Source organism: Sorex araneus, chromosome 6, assembly GCF_027595985.1.
Source record: "Sorex araneus isolate mSorAra2 chromosome 6, mSorAra2.pri, whole genome shotgun sequence".
Lineage (NCBI taxonomy): Eukaryota > Metazoa > Chordata > Mammalia > Eulipotyphla > Soricidae > Sorex > Sorex araneus.
The window spans coordinates 74,515,193-74,535,593 of NC_073307.1; the positions used below are offsets into that span (position 1 = coordinate 74,515,193).

Below are 20,401 nucleotides of genomic sequence, written 5' to 3' on the forward strand. Positions count from 1 at the left end.
TGGGGGCAGGTTAAATAACTGAGCTTTTCTCATTCCTGCTTCTCTGATCAATACTTGGTGATGGTTATTTTGTTCTGGTTTCACTTTGAGCTTGCCTCTGTCAACCAGCTTTAGTATCCTATTATTTGATTTCTTGTCTTTGTGCTTAGAGATACTTTTTGCAGGAGTCAGTTTTTGCAAAGTATCATAGGTAATAAATGAAGCATCCTACATATGTGTTGGGTGTCCAGAAATCTGCTGCTGTGTGAGGTAATGGCTTTGAAACTCTGCACAACCTCAGACTTTGACATCTGAACTTTCTTGACAAACATGCTCAGTCAAAGCACCAGAGTGGCATCCCAATCACCACACACAGAGTGATTGAGACTTTGTCACGTGTTCTCCATGGAAAGCTCAGATAGACCAGAAGCTCAATCTTCCTCTCTCCTCTGCTTCCCCTGCCTATGTAAGAAAAATTTAAGGACTTTAGAAGAAATGCCAGGACAGAATTCAGCTCAATTTCTGTGAGCTTTGAGTTTCTCCGTAGGTTCTGTTTGTTTGTTTGGAGGGTGGCAGAACCAGCTGTGCTCAGGGCTTCCTTATGGCTCCGTGTTCAGGGACCAACCCCAGAGGACTGGGGGACCATGTGAGTTTCCAGCCCAACTTCCCCTCTAGACTTCCCGCTGCAATACCTTGCTGGTTTTGAGCAAAGGGTCTCACTTGGTTGAAATTATTTTTAACCTCTGGATTAATTAAGGAATCCAGAAATTTGTGTCCTGTTCCTCCACATTTGTCATTATTTTGTCATTCTTTTAAAACGTAAGCATTCAGGGGCCGGAGCGATAGCACAGCGGGTAGGGCGTTTGCCTTGCACGCGCCCGACCCGGGTTCGGTCCCCGGCATCCCATATGGTCCCCCGAGTACCGCCAGGAGTAATTCCTGAGTGCAGAGCCAGGAGTAACCCCTGAGCATCGCTGGGTGTGACCCAAAAAGCAAAAAAAAAAAACGTAAGCATTCAGGCTGGAGCAATAGTACAGCGGGTAGGGCGTTTGCCTTGCCGACCCGGGTTCGATTCCCAGCATCCCATATGGTCCCCTGAGCACCGCCAGAAGTAATTCCTGAGTGCATGAGCCAGGAGTAACCCCTGTGCATCACCAGGTGTGACCCAAAAAGCAAAAAAATAATAATAATAAATTAAAATGTAAGCTTTCGGGGCCAGAGCGATAGCACAGCTGGTAGGGCGTTTGCCTTGCACGCGGCCGACCCGGGTTCAATCCCTGGCATCCCATATGGTCCCCCAAGCACTGCCAGGAGTAATTCCTGAGTGCAAAGCCAGGAGTAACCCCTGAGCATCACTGGGTGTGACCCAAAAAGCAAAAAAAAAAAAAAAGGTAAGCTTTCTCTCTCCCACCATAACCATCATTCCCCTGAAAATACAGCAAGCACAATTCCATTACTTCCTGTGGACAATCTCTTGCTTCTATTTCCTTCCAAGTCCTCTTCTTCCCCCCCCCATATTCATAAGTCACATCCCTTCCTTCTATATGCTCTCTAACAAGGACTTCCAATATAATTGTTTCCCTCAGTGAAGCACTTAGGATGAGAAAGGGCACAATTTCCTGTTTCTTAAGATTATAATACTATCCTCACCCTTCTTTTAGCAGATCTCTGGTCAGATGCGCTATGCTTTCTCTATTACAGAGGAAGTAAATAAACATACTAAGTTTCTATGATTGGCAATAAATCAGAGCAGGAAATACTCAATAGAATGCTATAGAAATCCCTACCCATATCCCAGTCCAATGTAACCAACACAACCAGCCGACTATCCTTTTCATTAGCTATACTTGGGAATTTAATTAGTATATTTATATGTACAAACTCTATCATTAAACCAAGTCCTTTATAATCTGAATTTTAATTATAATTTAGGTTATAAACTAAAATTCAATCTATGATGGTCCCTTTAAGACAAACCACAATACAACTTGTAATCTCACTGCAGCTCAAAAACTAGCACAAATTTATAGAAACTATTACAGCCCTCTTGGGCTGGAGCGACAGCACAGCGGGTAGGGTATTTGCCTTACACGCAGCCAACCTGGGTTCTATTCCTCCGCCCCTCTTGGAGAGCCTGGCAAACTGCCAGGAGTATCTCGCCCACAGAGCAGAGCCTGGCAAGCTACCCGTGGCATATTCAATATGCCAAAAACAGTAACAAAAAGCCTCACACTGGAGACATTACTGGTGCCCACTCGAGCAAGTCCATGAGCAATGGGGTAACAGTAGTGTCTGACAGTGACAGACATTACAACCCTCAGCAAATTGTAACCAACTCTAGCCCCTCCTGTGTAAAAAATAGTTAATAACATTCATTGCTCTTTCCTTTCAGGACACCCTGGATATGTGTACCAGAGAGATGGAGTTTAAGAGCATCCTCTTTGCTCTTTGTTACTTTCATGCAGTGGTGGCAGAAAGACGAAAGTTTGGGCCCCAAGGATGGAATCGCTCCTACCCCTTCAACACCGGGGACCTTACCATTTCTGTGAATGTGCTTTATAACTTTTTGGAGGCCAACACAAAGGTAAAGGACCCAGCAGTAGATGAGGCTGGTAGGGTGGGTCACCTCTCAGAAAGACGATAGTTACACATGGAAAAATGGGAATTTCTGGAAAAGATCTACACACTCCCAAAATGGAATGAAGAAGTGAAAGTGTAATCAAGGACCCAACCCCGGTGTCAGACTGAGAAGAATACCATGGAAGACTGAAACCAAGGAAACTCATGAAATAAGCTAGTGAGTCATGCATGGTACTGCACAACCAGTCACCCAGGCTCTGCAAAACCACCCTTGTATATTTGCAGCACGATGGGGTAAGGGGAAAGTCATGGTTTCCAAGAAGAGACGACACAGCCCCCTAATTCAAGTTGTTATTTAATTAGTCAAGCATGCAAAACTTGGGAACGTATGTCTCAGAAGACCATGGACATGGTCTTGCCAAAGTTGAAGAAGCCATAGTCTCAACAGAGCAGTCTCACTTACTCTCTCTGATATCTCCATTTCTTTTTTATTTTTATTTATTTATTTTTTAATTTTATTGAATCACTGTGAGATAATTACAAGCGTCCATGTTTGAGTTACAATCACACAATGATAAAATACCCATCCCTCCACCAGTGCACATTCCCCACCACCAATACCCCCAGTATGGCCCCCTTCCCACCCTCCTCCTGCCTCCATGGCAGACAATATTCCCCATACTCTCTCTCTCTACTTTGGGACACTATGGCCTGCAACACAGACACTGAGAGGTCATCATGTTTGGTCCATTATCTACTTTCGGCATGCATCTCCCATCCCGACTGATTCCTCCAGCCATCATTTTCTTAGTGATCCCTTCTCTATTCCATCCGCCTTCTCCCCTCCACTCATGAAGCAGGCTTCCAGCTATGGGGCAATCCCCCTGGCCTTGTATCTACTGTCCTTAGGTGTCAGTCTCATGTGATGTTATTTTATACTCCACAAATGAGTGCAGTACTATATCTGTCCCTCTCCTTCTGACTCACTTCACTTAGCTTGATACTCTCCATGTCTTTCCATTTATAAGCAAATTTCATGACTTCATCCCTCCTAAGAGCTGCATAGTATTCCATTGTGTAGATGTACCAAAGTTTCTTTAACCAGTCATCTGTTCTAGGCCACTTGGGTTGTTTCCAGATTTGGGCTATTGTGAACAGTGCTGCAATGAATATATAAGTAGATGTCATTTCTACTGTGCTCTTTTGCATCCTCGGGATATATTCCCAGAAGTGGTATTGCAGGGTCATATGGAAACTCAATTTCTAGTTTTCAAAGGACTGTCCATATTGTTTTCCAGAAAGGCTGGACCAGTTGACAATCCCACCAATGGTGAGAGAGCTTCCTTTTATCCCCACATACATGCCAGCACTGGTTGCTTTTGTTCTTTTGAATGTGTGCCAGTCTCTGTGGTGTGAGATGATATCTCATTGTTGTTTTGATTTGCATCTCTCTGATGACTAGCAATGTGGAGCATTTTTTCATGTGCCTTTGGCCATTTGAATTTCTTTTTTGAGGAAACTTCTGTTCATTTCTTCTCTCCATTTTTTGATAGGGTTGGAGGTTTTTTTCTTATACAATTCTACTAGTGTCTTGTATATCCTGGATACTAATCCCTTATCAGATAGGTATTAGGTAAATATTCTTTTCAAAGAAAACAAGCCTGAACAAGTCTTGCTCTTTTATTTGAGGTAATGTCCACATAGTCAGGATATTCTTTGATGAACCAAACACAGCATCAGCAAGACCATCATCTCTTTCTGGTGGAAAAATAAATCAGGCCAAATACCCTAAGTCATCCACCTCGCCCAGCTCCTGGGCTGTGGGAAGCCCGCCCTTCTCAACTCTAATCCTCATTGCTGCGCTAAGACACAGACTTCCCCAAGTAGCTTCCCATCACCTCAAAACCGTGGACTTGCATGCTGTATTCCATTCCTTTGAAACCTTCAAAGGAAAGTTAAAAAGATTTTAATATATTGAAAAATAATATATTAATATGCTAATGGTGGCAAATTAGAAAAGAACCCTACTCCTTGCTTTCCTGCATTTGACATTCTCTTTAAAAGGACTCATGATAAGTAAATAAAGAGCTCACAGGGGACTGGAATAGCTCAATGGAAAAGTACCTGCCCTACAATGCTAAGGCCAGTGAGACCACGTGTTTAACCCATAAAACCACCAACATGCCTAAATGCAATCTAAGCTGTTCTGCTGCTTGTGATCCCCAGCACCATAATAAAGGGGTATGATCTCTGGGCTGAAGAGATAGTACAATAGGCGGGGCACTTACAGGTAACCCAGGTTTGATCACTGGCACCACATACAATCCCCTAAGCCTACCAAGAATGATACTTGAGCACAGAGCCAGGAACAAGCCCTGAGAACATCTGGTGTGACTCACAAACAAAAACAAAAAAAAAGTATATGATATCAAGGAAATAAACTATACAAGCACAACAATCAAGTGGGTGGCCTTTAGTCATTGCAACAATAACATATGTATGTATAACAATATGCAAATAAATATATATAATAAAATATACTTTAAAATATATATGTAAAGATTTGTTACCATCATTAATAACCACAAAACAATAGCAAGGGAAGAAGAAAATGGTGCACTTAACATATATACACAAATATATATGTATATATGGAGAGTGATAAAGAGATTTGCTGCAATCATTAATGGTCACGAGTGAGGCAGAGCCTAGCTTTGAGAAGACTGGCTATCCCCGTGGCTCATGCCCTGCCCTCTCCTGAGGTCAGTCTGATGACTGTGTGCAAGACTTCCTTTCTCTGTCGCCCAGGTCCCCTATGATGACCTGCGCTACCTATTTGGAGAAATCATGTATGGAGGCCATATTACAGATGACTGGGACAGGAGACTCTGCAGGACCTACCTGGAGGAGTTCATCAAACCAGAAATGCTAGAAGGAGATCTGTGTTTGGCCCCAGGGTTCCTACTGCCAGGAAACATGGATTACAGTGGTTATCATCAGGTGAGACTGTTCTCATCCTACAATGCCCTGAGGATGCCAACATGCAGCTTTGGGTTTTGCTCATCATGGGACTCTCTTGTAGCATCAGGTAGGGATGGCTTAAACAGTCAAGCTTTACATGTGGATGTCATCTCCAACAACCTGTCCAACTTAAGTATAAGAACACTGATTTTAAATTAATCGTGAAATCAAGCCTCTGATGGTCTTTTTTTTATCCTTTATACTCGGTTCAATCATTCTACTTATTGCTTTTTTCTTCTTTTTCTGTTTTTGTTATTTATTTTTTGTAACCACACCTGGCAGTGCTCAGGGCTGACTCCTTGCTGTACACTTAGTGATCATTCCTGAAAAGGCTCAGGGGACCATAGGTGGTCCAGGGATTAGTACCAGAGTCTGTGCCACATGCAAGGCAAGCACCTTACCTACTATAAAATGTCCCCAGCCTGTGTATTTTCCTACAAATAAAATGCTGGGCATTGTTCTTATTTAGGATACTAACAAAGAGATTAAGAGCAAATTTTCATGAAAGTCTTAGCCAACTTTTTATAAAGTTTGTATTAGAAATTCTAAATATCTTCAGGTGGCTAGATTCCCTCCTATTCTTGATTGATATTAACATGGACACACATATACACACTCCTACACCAAGAAAAACCTTACCATGGATCTTTTTATTACTGAAACTTTGGCCTTCCATCTTAACAGCTATTTTTACTTTATGTCTACATATTTACCTGTCATGGAAAACATTAAAAAAAATTTTTTAAAAAACCTTCATGTGCTGAGCAATAGCACTTCAGGTAGAGTGACTGTCTTATATGTGGATGACCCTAGTTAGATCCCCCCGCATCTCATTTGGTCCCCAAGCCCTGCCAGAAATGGTCCCTGTGTATGTGCAAAGTAAGCCCTAAGCAACTTCTGGGTATTCCCCCACCCCATTCCCAAAAACCACTTTCATTATATGATATGCTTGGGTATCAGACTCAAGAAAAATACAGGTCATAGGAACATAACTCTAAGTTTTAAATTTTTTTTAATTCTTTTATTAATTCACCATGTGGAAAGTTACAAAGCGTTCAAGTTAAAGTCTCAGTTATACAATGCTCAAACACCCATCCCTTCACCAGTGCACATATTAAGTTTTAAATTTTTTGGAGTTGGGGACCAGAAAGATAACCCAAGAGCAAAACGTCTTGTACCCATAAAGACCCATGACTTAAGAATGCAAACCCACCCCATGCCACACACACACACACACTATTTTTTAATTCATAAAATTTAAAGTATAAGTTGTAAAAAATCCCTCTATATCAAAAATAAACCTGGTTTATGAGAAGTTACAAACAATAATACCTCCAAGAAAATAGAATACTTTTTAAAAATAAACTTGACCTAAAGGATTTATGCTTTGGCCAAGAAGGCTGTGCAAGAGCATCTCCCAGAACCCAGTGAACAAATTCCCAAGGAAGCGGAACAGCGGTGGGCAGCGGTGACATGGTCTGCACACTTACAGATGACTTAGAGAATTTCCTTTCCTTAGGGTTTAGATTTTCCTCTCTTTAAACTGTAGATTTATATATATGGTTATGAGGCACTTATCAAGAATCAAGTAGTCTGTGTGGGAAAAATGACAAAATCAACCCACAAATATGTCTTTAAGGAAAAAAGAATCTTTACTTTTATATGATGCCAACACCAAGCTGTCAGCTAAATCAAAGGAGTTAAGCATGAAGGATATCTTTTTTCACACGAGCACATATCTCGTCATAGAACATATTCAGAGAAGAAACTGAACAAGATAAGCTGGGCCAGTTCATGTCTATTTTATAGATGACCATGGCTTGCCACAGAGATGTGCTGTTTGGTTGACACACTCTTAAATTTTTTGAAATTTGAATGTTCTAATAGTCCAGTTTGAGCAAAGCTCACTGCATCCTACAGCAAGTTTCGCACACTGATTTTACATGCATGGTCCTATATTTACATTTATTTTCCCTGGTTTGATAAAAGGAGAAGAAAACGAAATATAGGGGGAAGGGTCTGGATAGATGGCTCAAAGACTGAAATGTACACCCTGCATGCATGAGCCTCAGATTTCTATCCCATGTTTTCCCAAGCTCTGCTGTGTGTACCCTCCCTCACCCCCCAAAAAAAAGAAAATTAAGAAGAGAACTGGGATCACTGAAGAGTTTGAATAAAAATATTTTGTAGTAGGGGCTGAAACAATTGTATAGAGGTTAGGGCACTTGCCTGGCACACAGCAGACCTGACTTCAATCTCCAGCACCCTATACACTCCCCCAAGTGCCGCTGAGCACAGAGCCAGGAGTGAGCGCTAAGCACTGCCAGGTGCGGCTCAAAAACAACAACTAAAAATTGGTATGTAATAGTCATTTCTGACTGAAGCAATATGAGAATTCTGCCTGTGTGTGGAGGGACAAAGGTACATAACTAATGGGAGGAGGTGAGATCGGGCATGGAGAATGTTACCCAGCCTTCCAGTTAAAGAAAATAATAACCTCGTGGATATGGAAATTCAGGAAAACTTGTCTGTGTCAAGAAAGGCAACAAGAAGGGTGTATCCATAGGTGAAGGGCATGCTAACCTCATCCAGGGGTGGTGGTCAGCAACCACCCAGGGGACACGGAAGCACCGGTGTCCACACCCCACTGACTGGGGATGACCCTTCAGGTGCTGGCCTTTTTGGAGATGGAAAATACACGTTGGCTTGTTTCTGAGTGAGTTTGCTCTTATCTTCCAGTATATCGATGCTGAGCTGCCCCCTGAGTCCCCGTACCTCTATGGCCTCCACCCAAATGCAGAGATTGGCTTCCTAACCCAGACCTCGGAGAAGCTCTTCCGCACAGTGCTGGGGCTCCAGCCCCATGACAGCCACGCTGGGGAAGGGACAGGGGCCATGAGAGAAGAAAAGGTATGTGGAGGGTGACCTTGGCTGTCACTATTGCTGAGAGCCTTAGGGGTGCAGCTGGAGGCTCTTCTCACACGGGCCAATCTGTATGGCACACCTGAGCCAACCTTGCAGTCCTGTCTCACATGCAGCCTGTCCTTTCACGAGCACTTTCCCCTCCCTCCCCTGCCTTAGTACCACTCTAGCTCTCTCGTTGCATCATAGTATACCTTTGCCTTTGGGTTCAGCAGTTTCCTTGGTGGTCCTCAAGGGAAATTTGTATTCAGTTCGTCTACAAACATGAAGAAAGGGTGGGTGCACAACTGTAGCTTGTGAACCCTGACATAGACTTCAGGATTCTTTGACAAGAAATGATGAGTGGGTAGCGGTCCCCAAGCCCCTCTACTCCACTTCAACGACTGAATTCTTAATAAACACTCCTTTTAAAAATGAAAGTATCTTCTCTTTGTATGAATAGAATTTAATCTGAGAGTCTCCTAACATAGTCAAACAATCCTGAGCATAGGATTTGGTAACATAAGAAAGGTGTAGAAAAACTATGAGGCAAATTGCAGGTTGGGACAAGCAGAGGCACTATGAGTGTTCTGCTCCTGTATGGGCATAGCAGGTGGCAGAAAGGGTCTGAACACCATAATGAAAATTACTTGTGGAATATAGTAAAATTACTTGTGAAACTAGTGAAAGCTAAACTAATTCAGCTTTCAAGAGATGAACCTCTTTCACCATACTTCCACACATTTGTTCCTGCCGAACACTTAATTAGGGATTTTGTTGTGTTTACAAGGAAACACCTGAAATATGAGGAGCTTAGAAATCTGAATAGTTATTGAAAATTTTATTTCTATAAACTGATTTTAGAAAAATATCTAATTCACAAAATTGGACTTTAAAGTTATGCAGTGGTACCACTAACAATGTCCTTTGGAGGACAGGGAAACAATTCATGTGGTAGTGCACATGTGGGAGATAATTCATGTGGTAGTGAATATCTGGGAGATAATTCATGTGGTAGTTCACATTTGTGGCATACACAAGACCTTTGGTTGGTCCCTGGGACCTCATGCATCCCCTTCAAACACGGTCCTGAGTCGACACAGGCCTAGGCCCACACCACCAGACTAACCAACTCATAGAGGGGCCCAGGACTCCCAGCATCACTGGGTGTGTCCCCAACTATTTTAAGAAATAGTAATTCACAGATGTTAAAGTACATAATAATAAGATAAGGAACTTGAAACTGAGTTAATCCCAGGAATTTGTACCCTACGTAATTTTTTTATACAGGGAGTATATTTTGAGATAGCTGCTATACATCACACTACTCGGTATATTCACTATTTGATGCATAAAATATAAATTGAGAAAAAATAAAGGTAAGAAGAAATTTTGTTACCCCGAAACCAAGGCACCTAAGTTTGCTCCTGCTATAAAAGTTAAACAGTATGGAACCATATAAATAATTGATGTATCACTTGTATCACTTGTCATCCCCTTGTCATCCTGTTGATCTTTGATTTGCTCGAACAGGCGCCAGTAACGTCTTTATTCATCCCTGTCATGTGCTAGTGCACCCCAATGGTATTTGCTTGCTCCAGGAACACGAAGAGCCTCAAACCATTCTTTCAGGGTTTTGACGAAGACTCTGACCATCTTGTAGGTGGGCGGCCTCATGGTCTTTTGACGTCCCGTGGAATCCAGTGGGTAACAGCAGTCCAGCAGTCATCTCTAAATCTTATTACGTGTCCTTTTCGAAACCCAGCTTGCTCACATGGTTGTCCTCCATCTAGTGTTCTGCCTATTATAGTCAGGATAACTCAAGTGAACAACATGTAGACGATGGACAACAGGCAGATTAGGCAATAGTTCCCGATGTCATGGATGTCTCCCTTCTTGTACAACAGAATGGTCCTGCTGGTTTTCAATTGGGATGGAACCTTACATTTGGACAGGTAGCATGTGAAGAGCCGAGCCAATGTGTTGACAAGTACTGGCGGCAGATTCTTCAGGTGTTCGGGTCTGACCTTGTCTGGACTGGGTGCTGTACGTGTCTTTACAGACAAAATGGAGTGTCAGATTTCTGAGGGGAGAACGTTGGGAACGACATATCCATCCTGCAGAATTTGGTATGTGGGCAGGTGGATGTGGCTGTCAAAGAGATCCAAGTAGAAGTTGTGAATAATCCTCTCCATTGCCCTTCTGGAAGATATGATAGATCCATCAGGATGTCGGAGGGCAGTCATCTTGGTCTTGTAGTTGGTGAAGGACAGGCGAACGTTGTGAATACTTTTTCTGGCTTCTGCCGCATCGGCCAACACTGCTGCTCTCCTCTCTTTAAGGTGTTCCTTTATTGCTTTTCTACACAGCTTTGCGAGTTCGGATGTTAGCTTGTGATTGCCTGAGGCTCTTGCCAAACCACGTTGGCAAATAAGCTCAAGAGTTTCCGAAGACAGGCGTCTGTTTGTGGCTTTCCCACTCTCGGCATTCCTTGTGCAGACATGAAGGTGCTGAACCAGTCAGTCGTATTCCTCATCGATGTTGTCAAGGACGGCATCTTCCCACATTGCTGCAATAGTGCCAAAGAGCTCCCAGTTGGTGGTCATTCTGGGAGTTCTCTTCTTAAACTAAAACTTTGCAGTCCTTTCTCCCAGCTCTGTGAAGTAGAATTTTGCACGAAGGAGATGGTGATCCGATCCCATTTGGAATTTTGGGACAACTGCAACATGGGTCAGGCAAAACCGTTGATTGAATAGGATGTGGTCAATTTCATTGTGGAACTGTCCACCGGGAGACTCCCATGTCCAACATTTAGGTTCAGCCATCAGGAACTGTGAGTCAACATGATGAACTCAGTCTCTCACCCTGCTCGTTCCATTCTAGGCTATAGGTCCCGATGTGGAGTTTTTCGGGCAACCTTCTCAGTCCTATCTTGGCATTAAAATCTCTGACAATGATCTTGTAGAAGGTGTGGTCTTCTTTATAGAACTTCTCCGGCTCCATGTAGAACTTCTCAATTTCCTCTTCATCGTAGTTGGAGGTTGGTGTGTAGACGACGAAGTTAGAAACTGCCAGCAGTGAGCCACATCTATTCAAGCATAATCATCTGGTTAGGGTTGTTAGGCATTCGAACAAATCAATGCTCATGGCCAAGTTCATGTTGACAAGAACACCGACACTACCAATGCCTCTACTGTCGCATGTTCTGTGAAACAGTTCTTCTCTTGTGTGATGTGGTCGATGCCTTCTCATCTCGGTTAGACCAATGATGTTGTAGTTGATCTTCTGTGCTTGCACCATCAAGTCCTCGATGGATGATTCCAATGCCAGAGTACGTGCGTTGAAAGTACAGACAGTCATTTTAGTCCTTTGTTTTGGCAGTTAGTTCGTCCCTGAGATTTTATCAGCTTCTCCTTGCTCATCCTTCTTAACGCTGCCATATTGGGGACTCTTTCAGTGTCAGGGGAATGAGGCCCATTGCTGTTACTGTTTTTGGCATATCGAATATGCCATGGGTTTCTTGCCAAGCTCTGCCGTGCAGGCAGTGTACTCTGTAGCTTGCCGGACTCCCTGAGAGGGATAGAGGCTTTTAGGGAGGCCTCTATTTACCCTTACAGGTGTTCTAATGGTTCACACCATACTTGAACCCCATCAAATATGGTGCAGTAATTATGGAAAATGAGTATTAAGTGTCTTATGATGTGTTGCATGTCCACAAAGCAGCCTCGAGGACCAGAAAGTGGCCTGGAGCATGGCGGTGGCTGGGTAGTGGAGGTAGTGGAGGTCAGCCGATGAGGTATTTATCTGGCACCAGTAGGGTGGGTCGTCTGCAGTGCCGGAGATTGGGGGAGGGAAGCAGAGGATCTGTTTCTGGGTCTCATTGAGCCTGGAGTCCAAGGTCACAAAGTTCTGCTTTACCTGGTTCTGTGGGACTTCACTCATGCGTGAGGCTCAACCAGAGTGTCCGGAAAGCGGCCTGGAGCATGGCAGTGGATGGGTAGTGGAGGAATTGATGTATTATTCTTCAAAATAGCACAAAGATTTTTGTTTCTAGTAAATCTCAGACTACAAATTAAACATGCAGAAATCTACAGCTTTTTCTATATGTAAATAATTAAGTAGAAGAAAGGGAAATCTTAAAAGCAATCCCATTCACAACTGTGCCCCAGAAAATCAAATACCTAGTAATCAGCTTAACAAGAAGATGAAAGATTGATAACAAGAATGCTAGAAAACAATACTAAAATAAATAAAAGAGGACATGAAAAAAATGGAAACACATCTTCTATTAGTGGATTGAGAGGATTAAAATAGTCAAAATGGGCCGCCCAGAGATGAACCGGAGCCGCGGCACGAGAAGCAGACCATGTGCTTTTTCATACCGACCCTAGGAAATGGAAGAGAGGTGGGTAGCAGAGGTAGATGCTCCTAGAAACTTCGACTTTAAAGGCTCTTAGAAACCCAAATTACTTAAATTCATATGGGTAACGTAGAGCCAAACTGTATTAACTTGGTCAGGATTTTTTCCTTGCAAACAACAGAGACTAATAAAAAAAAAAAACAAGAAATAGCTCGATTTATTGAATAAATTAAACTAAGAAGCACTAGAGTCCCAAGCCCCAGTGCCCCAGAGAGAAGAGAGAGGGAACAGTACTCCCAAAGCACTTCTATCCTGTCAGCAGACCCTGTTACTCTCTATCCCTGAGCCCTAAATTTAAGATTTAAAATTTCATTTTCCGAAAGAAAGATAATGTGGCCAAATTTGGAAAACAGGAAGTCTGAGTCCAGAGACCCCAAAGCAGTGAGAAAGAGATATTTGCACAAAAGGAGATGGTGACATGTTATTATATGGGGAAAGAAGGGATAATCCGATCTAAATTTTTTTGTTTATATGAATTAAAGTTACAAAGTTGTTCATGATTGGGGGTTCAATCAGATAATGTTACAACACCCATCCCTTCACCAGTGTACATTTCCCACCACCAACATTTTAGAACTTTTATTTTCTTTTTTTTTTTTTTAAGAAAAGCCAAGTATCACACTCCAGGAACGGTTTACATACAGTCACTGACTTTCTCCTTCCCCTGCCCTTTTCCTTCACATGTTTAGTTATGTACCTGTTTCATTTTTCTTTCCTGTCAGACTTCCTTGGTTAACTCAAAAATTGCAAACTTAGCTTCCAACTCCTTGCTCCCAAATAACCCAGTATTTCAACCTCAGTTTCCATTTTCCAGAGAGATATTTGTTTTAGCTGCCTTGATCTAATTAGCTGATGGTTTTTTGTGATAAAAGTTATCATGGTTTTCTCAGTATCTGCATTACAAACCATAATTCCCAAAAGGAGAGAGAGAGTATGGGGACTAGGATCTGCCACGGAGGCAGGGGGCAGGTGGGAAAGGTGGGGGGATACTGGGGATATTGGTGGTGGGGAATGTGCACTGGTGGAGGGATGGGTGTTTGATCATTGTGTGATTGTAACTCAAACATGAAAGCTTAACTATATCTCACAGTGAATCACTAAATATTTTTTAAATTTTTTTAAAGTTATCATGGTTTAGGGGCGAATTTATACATATATTGCTGGTACTTAACAATTCAGCTTTACATGGCCCAAAATATCCAATACTCTAGGATAAGTACATCTTTTACCTTTCTTGTTGAATTTCCAGAACTAACTGCTTAAGTTCCTGAGATTTTCCAATTTCTACTTCTAAGAAAGGGAGCTCTGTTTATTGAAGATATCAGAGATGGCTGGTCAGTTTGTGCAGAAGATGTCTGTGGCCTGGACCCCAAGCCTGACCTAAGTAAACAGGCTCAGGGTTAGAGCTATATCCTTATGTATGTAAGACACTGGGTTCAATTCTGGAACCACCAAGAATAACTGGCTCTTTAAGGCCATATTCCAGGGCAATGAAATCCTTCTCCAGTACCAGAGCCCAAAGTCCAACCTGTGTTTTCTGTTATGGGGCAGGTCAAGGTCCTCCTAGAAGGAATACTGGAGCGGGTGACCGATGAGTTCAACATCCCAGAACTGATGGCCAAAGTCGAGGAGCGCACCCCATATGCTGTGGTGGCCTTCCAGGAGTGCGAACGGATGAATCTACTCACCAGAGAGATACAGCGCTCACTGAGGGAACTGGAGCTCGGCTTAAAGGTGGGTAAGAAGAGAGTATAGGCACTCATTTGTGGAATGAGGCCAGGAAGATTGCTTCACGGTTGAAAGCCTGCCTTATGAGCTGGGGGAGAAGGCAGCTGGGATAGAGAAGGGATCACGAAGTCAATGATGGTTGGAGGGGTTGTTCAGGATGGGAGATGTGTGCTGAAAGTAAAGGACCAAACATGATGGCCTCTCAGTATCTGTATTGCAAACCACAATGCCCATAAGTAGAGAGAGAATAAGAGGGAAATCATCTGCCATAGAGGTAGGGGGAGGGGTGGGGGGAATATTGGGGATAATTGGTGGTAGAAAATGTGCACTGGTGGAGGGATGGGTGTTTGATCATTTTATGAATGAAACTCAAACATGAAAGTTTTGTAATTGTAGCTCACAGTGATTCAATAAAAACAAAAAATTCTGAATCAATTTTTTTAAATCCCCTTGATTACTTAGGGGGCTTTCTAAGCAGTACTCTTGAATCTTTAAGCTGGGGAAGCTCTTATTCATCATGCCTTCCAAGACCGAATAAACACTTTAGTGTCACAGGTTTAAAAAAAGAAAGAAAAAAGGTATAGGGTCACTATCAGAAGACACTGGCAGAGAGGGGTAAAAAGTAGGTTGCAGTTTTGCCTAGAGATATGCAGCATGTAGAGTGCTTGCAGGGCAGGCCCCCAGCCCTGGCTGCATCTCCAGCACCTGATCCAATCCCCCAGTCCTGCACACTGCTGGTGTGGACACTAACCAAACACCACCCCAGCAATACAAGAACACATGGAAGTTGAAGAGAAGTTCTTTTGTAGAATTTTTGCATCTGAACTCCAAAGAAGGTGTGACCCATAGAAACCAGTTTGCTGACCTCCATGGAGTCAAGACAAGACTAGAAGTCTGAAACTGGAAGAAGACTGAGTTCAGACCTGGGGAGGAGAGCAGCGGGGCTAGGAGGCCAGGGCACGGGGCACCGGAAACCATCCCTGAAAGTTGGGGTGCGCAGGTCCCGGTGGCAGAGCTGGGGCACAGGGCAGACTGGGGGCACACACACCTGGGGAGGAGAGTGGCAAGGCTGGGAGGACGGGGCGTGGGGTGCTGGAAACCGTTCCTGGAAACTAAGATCAGGGATGAGACAAGGATGCCCACTCTCACCACTTCTGTTTAATATAGTACTGGAAGTACTTGTAATAGCAGTTAGGAAAGAAAAAGATATTAAGTGCATCCAGGTAGGAAAGGAAGAAATCAAGCTCTGACTATTCTCAGATGATATGATACTATACTTAGAGAACCCTAAACCTCTACCAAGAAACTCCTAGAAACTATAGACTTGTATAGTAAAGTCGCAGGCTATAAAATCAATACACAAAAGTCCATGGCTTTCCTATACACAAATAATGAGAAAGAGAAAAGCGACATGAAAAGAGCAATCCCGTTCACAATCATGCCTCAGAAAATCAAATACCTTGGAATCAGCTTAACTAAGGAGGTAAAGGACCTGTACAAAGAAAACTATAAAAGAATACTTCACAAAATAGAAAGGACATGAGAAAATGGAAACATATCCCCTGCTCATGGATTGGGAGAATTAACATTGTCAAAATGGCAATACTCCCCAAAGCATTATACAGATTCAGTGTGATCCCTATAAGGATACCCATGACATTCTTCAAAGAAATGGATCAAACACTTCTGAAATTCATATGGAACAACAAACCCGCACGAATAGCTAAAGCAATTCTTGGGAAAAACAATATAGGAGGTATCATCTTCCCCAACCTTAAACTCTACTACAAAGTGATAATAATTAAAACAACGTGGTGCTGGAACAAAAGCACAGTCGCACACCAATGGAACAGCATGGAATATTCTTACACACACCCTCAAATATATGATCATCTAGTCTTTGATAAGGTAGCAAGAAATGTGATGTGAATCAAGGAAAGTCTCTTTAACAAATGGTGCTGGCATAACTAGACAGCTACATGCAAAATAATGGACTCACACCTCTACCTAAAACCATGTACAAAAGTCAGATCAAAATGGATTAAAGACATCAACATCAGACCAGAAACCATAAGGTACATTGAAGACAAGGTCAGCAAAATCCTCCGTGACATTGAAGCTAAAAAGCTATCTTCAAAAATGACACACCACTGATCAAACAAGTGGAAACAGAGAAAAACAAATGGGACTATCTTAAACTAAGACACTTCTGCACCTCAGAAGATACTGTGACCAGAATACAAAAACAATCTACAGAATGGGAAAGAATATTCACCCAATACCCATCTGATAAGGGGCTGATATCAAGGATATACAAGGCACTGGTTGAACTCTACAAGAAGAAAACATCCAACCCCATAAGAAAATGGAGTGATGAAATGAACAGAAATTTTTTCAAAGAAGAAATCTGAATGGTCAAAATGTACATTAAAAATGCTCTCCATCACTAATAATCAGGGAGATGCAGATCAAAACAACAATGAGATATCACCTCACATCACAGAGACTGGCCCACATCCAAAAGAACAAAGCAACTGGTGTTGTCGAGGATGTGGTAGAAAGGGATCCTCCTTTACTGTTGGTGGGAATGCCGACTGTTCCAACCCTTTTAGAAAACCATATGGACGCTTCTCAAAAAATTAGAAATTAAGCTCCCATTTGACCCAGCAATACCACTTCTGGGAATATATCCCGGAGATGCAAAAAAGTATAGCAGAAATGACATCTGCAGTGTATGTTCATTGCAGCACAGTTTATAACGGCCAAGAATCTGGGGGAAAAAATGAGTGCCCAAGAACAGATGACAGATTAAAGAAATTTTGGTACATCTAAATGATGGAATACTATGCAGCTGTTCGAAAGGATGAAGTCATCAAATTTGCATATAAGTGGATCAACATGGAGAATATCATGTTAAATGAGATGAGTCAGAAAGAGAGAAACAGACATAGAAAGATTGCGCTTATTTGTGGAATATAAAGTAACAGAATGCGAGACTTATACTCAAGAATAGTAGAGATATATACCAGGAAGACTGCTCCACGGATTGGAAACCAGCCTCATATGCTGGGTGAAAAAGCAGCTCAGGGAGAAATCTCCAGGCCCCATACCGAGCCGATATCTCCAGGACCCCCAGATGGAGCAGGTGCAGTCTCCCCGCCTTCTCCAGATGGAATCCCGGTGACCATGAGCTTCTACAAGCGTGGCTCCGGTATGTGGCCATCAGAACTATTCCTCCGAAGCGCAGGGCCATTTAAACGGCCACGTGACCTTTCCTGATAAGCAAAGTGAGCAATGAAAAATAAATTATTTTCCAGGGGCAATCTAACATCTGCCCCTGCCCAAAACTAGAGAGAGAGCAGTGAATGCAGAGCCTCTCGGGATGGGGGGTGGAACCCGCCCCTCTCCCCGCCCTGACAAGGCCCTGAGTTGCTGCCCACAAACAGCTCCTGGCTCCTGAATGGCCATGATCCCAGAGGCACACAGACCAACCTCAGAACCCAGCGGCTTTTGACAGAAATCCCTCCAGACTTATTACTAAAATATCAGAAATCCAAAATCACGCAGCTCTTTGTGGCTGCATGACATCATATGCTCTTCATAATCAGCAACAGAAAACAAATTATCTAATCATGCCTTCTCGGCAGGTCTGATTGTTGGGGGATTTTCCAAATAATAATGGTGGGTCTTTTGTTGAAATATTGAATGTGATCAAAGTGGAGAGAGCGTAAAATGGAAATCATCTGCCACATAGGTAGGAGGATGGTGGGATGGGGGGTATACTGGGGGTTTTGGTGGTGGAAAATGTGCACTGGTGAAGGGATGGGTGTTTGATCATTGTATGACCGAGACTTAAACTGGAAAGCTTTGTAACTGTTCTCATGGTGATTAAAAAAATAAAAGTAAAGGGGGCTGGAGCGATAGCACAGCGGGTAGGCATTTGCCTTGCACACGGCCAACCTGGGTTCAATTCCCAGCATCCCATATGGTCCCCTGAGCACCACCAGGAGTAATTCCTGAGTGCAAAGCCAGGAGGAACCCCTGTGCATTGCCAGGTGTGACCAAAAAATAAATAAATAAATAAATAAATAAATAGATAGATAAATAAATAAATAAATATAAAAAGATAAAAAAAATTTAAAAAAGAATAAAAGGCAGGTCAGATAGAGAAGGGACCGCCAAGTAAAGGGTGCTTGCAGGGCCTGGTAGGGGGAGAAGAGGCATGCTGAAAGTAGACTATAGACCAAATGATGGCCTCTCAATACCTCTATTGCAAATTACAACACCCAAAAGGAGGGAGAGAGAGCAAAAGGAAATGCTCTGCGACAGAGGCGGGGTGAGGCGAGGAGGACGGGGTGGGGGTGGTGAGAAAGACGCTGGGATCATTGGTGGTGGAGAATGGGCACTGGTGGAGGGATGGGAACTCGAACATTGTATGACTGAAACGTAAGCATGAAAGTTTACAAATCTGTACCTCATGTGATTCATTAGAAAATAAAATTTTTTTTAAAAGTGTAGCAACAATGTTGCAGTTTTACTTGACAGTCTGAGGCATTTCATTCGCGGAAGAAATATACATTTTTTGGGAGGACCACATAACTGTCTCTGGAGGTTTTTGTGTTGTGGCCTGCCAGAGAGCAGCCTGTTCAGCCCCTTTTTATTAATTAGGTTGATGTACTAACCAATGATATTCAGCCACATAGGCAGAATATGTAAATTAACTTAGTCAAGGGAAACAGTATCAAAGTCAGTTACACACCCGGAAGTATAGCACCCGGAAGTATCTCTGTCACTGTCACTGTCATCCCGTTGCTCATCGATTTGTTCGAGCGGGCACCAGTAACATCTCTCATTGAGAGACTTATTGTTACTGTTTTTGGCATATCCAATATGCACAGGTAGCTTGCCAGGCTCTGCCGTGCGGGCTCAATACTCTTGGTAGCTTGCCAGGCTCTCCGAGAGGGATGGAGGAATCAAATCTGGGTTGGCCACGTGCAAGGCGAATGTCCTACCCACTGTGCCATCATTCCCATAGTAGTTTTATAAAATACTTGAATAATAATAACGCTAAAACAAACAAACAAAAGACTGAGTTAAATTGAGCTATGACATGGTGGAAAATCATATCAGTGAATAGTTACCCAGGAGACAATATTTAGTATATCAAGCATTGTTTTCATCATGTTTTGTCATCTGTTGATAGCTGTTTCCTCTCGTGGGAGGCAAAAATGTATTTTGAATAAAAATATGGGTTTTAAAACCATTTTGCCCAGGATTAGCACCCAGCTCTTCTATTTCCTTGTTGTTTATCCCAACATGACAATTCTCAAGGTCATGGTGTAGTGAAATAATGTCTCACATTTGTTGAAGCCCTGGGTTTGATTTCTGGCACTGCAGAAATAAATATATAAATACATAAACAAATTCATTAAGGGACTTAATTCTAATAGTATCAGTTTCTTCAACCATAATATAGAAAGTAATCCTACTTCAAACGGATTTAGAAAAATTAAGTAAAATTATTTCCACAGAATCTTTCAAACAATGTGTAGCACTGGTAATCACCCAGAATTCTTAGGTGATATGTATTGTCATTGCCCTAATGATGGAATTTAAATCTTCTACAACTTCATGGTTGTCTGGGTGACCCAGAAATTATACAATCTCATATGTTTTTATTGGACAGTGAAAAAGCTCACAATTTCTACTACCAATTATTTACTACCAATTATTTAAATAAGTTTACTTTATTCAACCAATAAAGTTACATCA

At 42.5% G+C, this 20,401-nt stretch overlaps 1 protein-coding gene across 1 annotated transcript in view; it reads left to right on the top strand.

Annotated features, from left to right (window-relative positions):
* DNAH9 (dynein axonemal heavy chain 9) overlaps positions 1–20,401 on the top strand; it is a 570,390-nt gene that overhangs the window by 528,285 nt on the left and 21,704 nt on the right. Inside the window, exons 64-67 of the mRNA XM_055143580.1 lie at positions 2,372–2,563; positions 5,368–5,559; positions 8,320–8,490; positions 14,453–14,635. Of these exons, the coding sequence (XP_054999555.1) occupies positions 2,372–2,563; positions 5,368–5,559; positions 8,320–8,490; positions 14,453–14,635 (738 nt within the window). The remainder of the gene's footprint in view (positions 1–2,371; positions 2,564–5,367; positions 5,560–8,319; positions 8,491–14,452; positions 14,636–20,401) is intronic.